The 4,712-nt window shown below is 37.1% G+C and overlaps 1 protein-coding gene across 1 annotated transcript; it reads right to left on the bottom strand.

Moving 5' to 3' along the window:
• Positions 1-331: 331 nt before the first annotated feature.
• Positions 332-3,658, bottom strand: LOC140821454 (uncharacterized). The gene is made up of 6 exons (XM_073181958.1): positions 3,142-3,658; positions 2,898-3,044; positions 2,432-2,786; positions 2,230-2,335; positions 1,506-1,643; positions 332-337 (listed from the first exon to the last, which is right to left on the bottom strand). Exons 1-6 carry the CDS (start codon positions 3,656-3,658, stop codon positions 332-334), a joined length of 1,269 nt encoding a protein of 422 aa, XP_073038059.1.
• Between the last annotated feature and the right edge of the window lie 1,054 nt (positions 3,659-4,712).

The following is a 4,712-nucleotide window of genomic DNA, read 5'->3' as shown; positions in this document are numbered from 1 at the left end:
TTTGAAGATGGGTTGTTGGCTACTACCAAACAGCTGGTAGCAATGGAGAAGTATTATCGACGTCTCCATAGTGCTGACAGCGAAGACGTCTTCTCTGATGATGGCGTCTACCTCCTCATGCTCTTAAAGGAGCAGAGGACTCTGAAAAAAATTGCTTTTTCAGAGGAATTTTTGCGTACCTCCACCGGAGAGCTGTCCACTTGGTTGGCATTCTGGAGAGAGTACGTTAAGAAATAAGTGAAGAATGTACGCCCCCCCGCTTTTATCGTTAATAAAATTTTATATTTTGTCTACTGATTGTCTCTTTCGCTAAGCTTTTATTTTCTGCAAACTAAGACTGAACAACCATAAAAAAAGAAAAAAAATTAAGCCACAATATATAAATGAGATGATAACAAATAATTAATTTAAGTCTATCAATCCAAGTGTATTTCAGAAATAAGAAAACTTATTCTCAGGCAGAGGTTTCGTAAATATGTCTTCTGCTTGCTGATCAGTAGGAATGTATTCCAGACGAATGTTCTTCTTTTGCACATGATATCTAATAAAATGATGTCTGATATTAATGTGCTTAGTTCTGGAATGAAGTACTGGATTATGTGATATAGCAATTGCACTGGTATTATCGCAAAATATAGGTGATTCAGAGGCTTGACCCAGATCACTGAGAGATGTCTGCATCTGCTAACATTGTTCTAGCAGCTTCTTTAAGTGTTTTGTTTCTCCTCTCAGCTACTGCATTTTGTTGAGGCGTCCTGGCAGCTGAATATTCATGATGAATGCCGTGTTCATCTAGATATATCTCAAGAATCTTGTTGGTAAATTCAGTACCTCGATCACTTCTGATTCTAATGACAGAAACTGATTTTTCATTTTGAATCTTTTTCAGAAGTTTGATCAGGAGGCTACTGGTTTGATCTTTTCCAGCAAGAAAAATTACCCAAGTAAATCTAGAGAAATCATCAACAACAACAAGAGTGTATCTCATTCCCCCTAAGCTCATGATAGATATTGGACCAAACAAGTCCATATGTAATAATTCTAAACATCTTGAGGATGATTTGCTGCCTTTATTTTTGAAGCTAGATCTTACTTGCTTACCAAGTTGACATGCAGAACATACATGATTCTTAACAAATTTTATGTCTAGCAATCCATCGACTAAGTTCTGCTTTTTGAGATTGTTGATAGACTTGAAGTTCAGATGATTCAATCTTTTGTACCACAGCCAGTGTTTATCACTTAGAGATGCAATTAAACATATAGGAGCAATGATATGATCTATGTTCCATGAAATTTTATAGGTGTTGCCTCTCTTACTCCGTTGAAAAGAATAGAGTCATCAGCATTTTTAACTGTGCAAGTGTGCTTCTGGAATGCTACTGAAAATCCATTATCACATAATTGACTAATACTGATCAAGTTATAACAAAGATTTCCCACTAAGAGCACATCCTTAATAGTGATATTACCATGGATAATCTTACCCTTACCCAAGGTTTTACCTTTTGAGTTGTCCCAAAGGTTATCTCTGGTCCAGCACAACTTACTACTTCTGATAGTAGACTCTTCTGTCCAGTCATATGTCTTGAACATCCACTATCCAAATACCATGTTGAGCTACTGATCTTGGTTTTCTTCACCTGTACATGCAAACACAAATTTTAGTATCTGGTACCCAATCTATTTGGGTCCAAGCCTTATTAGTCCCTTTGGAACCCACATTTGTGCAATTCTTATACTTCGGGTATCCATGGAGGTGTGTGCAACGAAGGGTCTGTTATTTCTCACATTATGCATCTTAAAAGGTTGTTCTTCCCTTCTGTTTCTATTGTCCGTCCTGTATCTCTTTTGAACAGGTCTAGAATTGTAATACTGGTAGCAGTTAACCTTCATAGAAGATTGTCTTCCTGAGTTGAATCCTCTACTGGATTCAGAACTCTGGTCAACTCTTTCCTTAGGTTTAACATAACCCAGACCATAATGCATCCGGTTGTTCATCTGATTTACATTCCTTTCAATTGAAGCAGTAAGTACTTCTGGTTTATGTACCACACTGGATTTCACAAAGTTAATGTACTTCCCTTTGCACATATCCAGTTTTGGCTTAGTATTCGTTTCAGAAGTGCCTTCATCATTACAAAATCCGAGACCACTCCTGTCTCCAGATTTTTTTTGTAATTCTTGCATCTTTTCGAGTGAAATAGAGGACTTGTTCCAAGCATTCACCAGTAGCGATAGCTTCTGATTTTCCGAAAGCATCGTCTGGTAATCTGCTATTACTCTTTCATTCTCAGTTTTTAATTTACTCATCTCAACTTGTAGATCATTACAGCTGTTTAGTTGCAAGCAAGTTAGCTTACTGTTCTGATCTTTAAAGTTCTGATTTTCGATCTTAACTTCCTCGAATGATTGAGAAAGTCTAGAATACTCTTCTACCATGTCGTCTAATGCTTTGACTAACTCAGTGCATGTAAATTCATCAGAGTCAAAGCCAAATACCTCTCCAGATGTCGATGTTGATTCAATATTTGCCATCAGACATTTGATCTCATCTTCATCGCTTTCACTTGAATGACTTTCAGAACCAGAAGATTCAGAACTTGAGTCTGCCCATTTGGACTTACTTTCTTCTGAAATCATTGTCTTTCTGTCTCTTCTGGTCTTTTTATCATTGCGTTTGACACCCTTCTTCCTCTGGTCATCCTTCTTTGGTTTTGGACAATCAGTAATGAAGTGTCCAACTTTTCCACAGTTAAAGCATGACATATCACTAGGTGATGATTCTTTTTTGAAATTGCGGTTGGGACTTTGAAATGTTCTGTGATTCTTTCTCATGAATCTGGAAAACTTCTTAACAAATAATGACATTGCATCATTGCTTATCTGTTCAGCACTTCTCTCAGAAGTATTTTCTATAGCAGTAGCAGAAGATGAACTTGGGACAACTGTAGCAGTAGTAGCTGCGAGAGCTTTGATTGGTGGAATTGCTAAGGGCTCTTCTCCACTTCGAACTTCAAGTTCAAACTCATATGCCTTCAGATCTGAGAACAAGTCATGCAGTTCCAACTTTTTTAGATCCCTGGAAGCTCTCATTGCCATCGTTTTGACGTCCCATTCTCTGGGTAGGGCTCTCATTACCTTGAATGCAACTTCCTTGTTGCCAATATCTTTCCCAAGAGCTGTGAGCATTGACAAGGCTGCTGAAGCGTTCATCAAACTCATTCATAGTTTCTCCAGCCTTCATCTTCATATTCTCAAACTTTTGCATGGCTACAGAAAGTTTGTTTTTCTTAGTTTCTTCGTTTTCTTCACAGATCTGAATCAATTTTTCCCAGATTTCCTTTGCAGTAGGACACATCTTGATTTTGCTGAAGGTATTTTTGTCGAGTGTCTTGTACAGAATGTCCTTCGCAACGTTGTCAAGATTGGCTTTTTTCTTGTCCTCACTTGTCCATTCATATCTTGGTTTTTCCAGCATCTGAGGTGCGCCTTCGGTGATTGCAATAGCTGGATTTGGTTTTAAGATCTTTAATAAACCGTCTGTGATGACATACCACATGTCATTATCTTGAGCTGCAAGATGGGCTTGCATTCTGATTTTACAGTCATCAAAGTCTTTTTTTGAGAACATTGGAATTTTGCTGAAGTGAGCCATGTTTGTTAAATATTTTTCAGAACAAGAACAACCCGCTCTGATACCACTTGTTGAGGATCGGGTTGGGTTTAGAAGGGGGTTGAATAAACTCAACGGCAAACTTAAATAATTCTTCTGAATGATGTGCTAAAATCCTGTTAGAAATATTAGCAATTCTTGTTCAAGTTCAAAGACCAGCAGATCACAAGATAATGTGCGGAAACGATCAGTTGGTTAGTGGGTGAAAAATAGTAAAGCAAAAAAGCAGTAGATAGCACAAGGTTTGTTTCTGGAAGTTCAAAGATGAATCTTCTACGTCTCCCCTTCTTCTGTTTCCAGAAGGTATCACTAAAAGACTTTGGTGAATACAATACAACAGTTGTACACACCCACTTCAACAGGACTTACCTTTCGCCTACTGAAACTCTTAGTTTTACAACTCAACTTCTTGAATGATCTTAAATTCTGGAAAAGACTCTTTTCCAGTTACAAATTCTTCTATCAATGAAATAGTGAAGTGAATAGCTTAAGAAGATATAATGAAAATAGCTGGCACAATATGATTTCAATGATAAAGAATATGAAATGAAACGTGTGTTGCTTTTTCAGTGTTGAGCTTTTGAGATAACTGAAAGTTCTAGCGATGCTCAAATGATATTCTTTGATTTAGATTCGTTCACCCTTTTTTTTTAAAAGTGCTTCGTCTCCATATATATAGACTTTATCCAACGTTAAAATCTGAACGGTTCTTTTGACTTTTCAGTGGTTCAGCTTTATTGCCGAAAATGGACCCTGCAAAATACATTAAAGCAATCAGTCTCAGTTCATACTAAAAATGGTAAACCGTCTTAAATGTTCTCGTACAACATTTAATGGCATTTAATGAAGCAATAAATGCTAGTATCACGTTAATAGATCAACGGTAATATTTAGAGCCTTTGAGATACGCAAGATTCTGTTAGTGTATATTTCGAGTTTTGTATCCTTCTAGTTTTGGTTTTAGCTAAGAAGACATTTGGTTAAGCAGTACTTGATAAGTGCTGCTACTGGTTTTAGCGCGATACAAGTGCTTCTG

The sequence above is a fragment of the Primulina eburnea genome, unplaced genomic scaffold, assembly GCF_022965805.1.
Source record: "Primulina eburnea isolate SZY01 unplaced genomic scaffold, ASM2296580v1 ctg567_ERROPOS1600000+, whole genome shotgun sequence".
NCBI lineage: Eukaryota > Viridiplantae > Streptophyta > Magnoliopsida > Lamiales > Gesneriaceae > Primulina > Primulina eburnea.
Note: the sequence above shows the minus strand (reverse complement) of the source record. Positions and strands in the feature narration are given on the sequence as shown.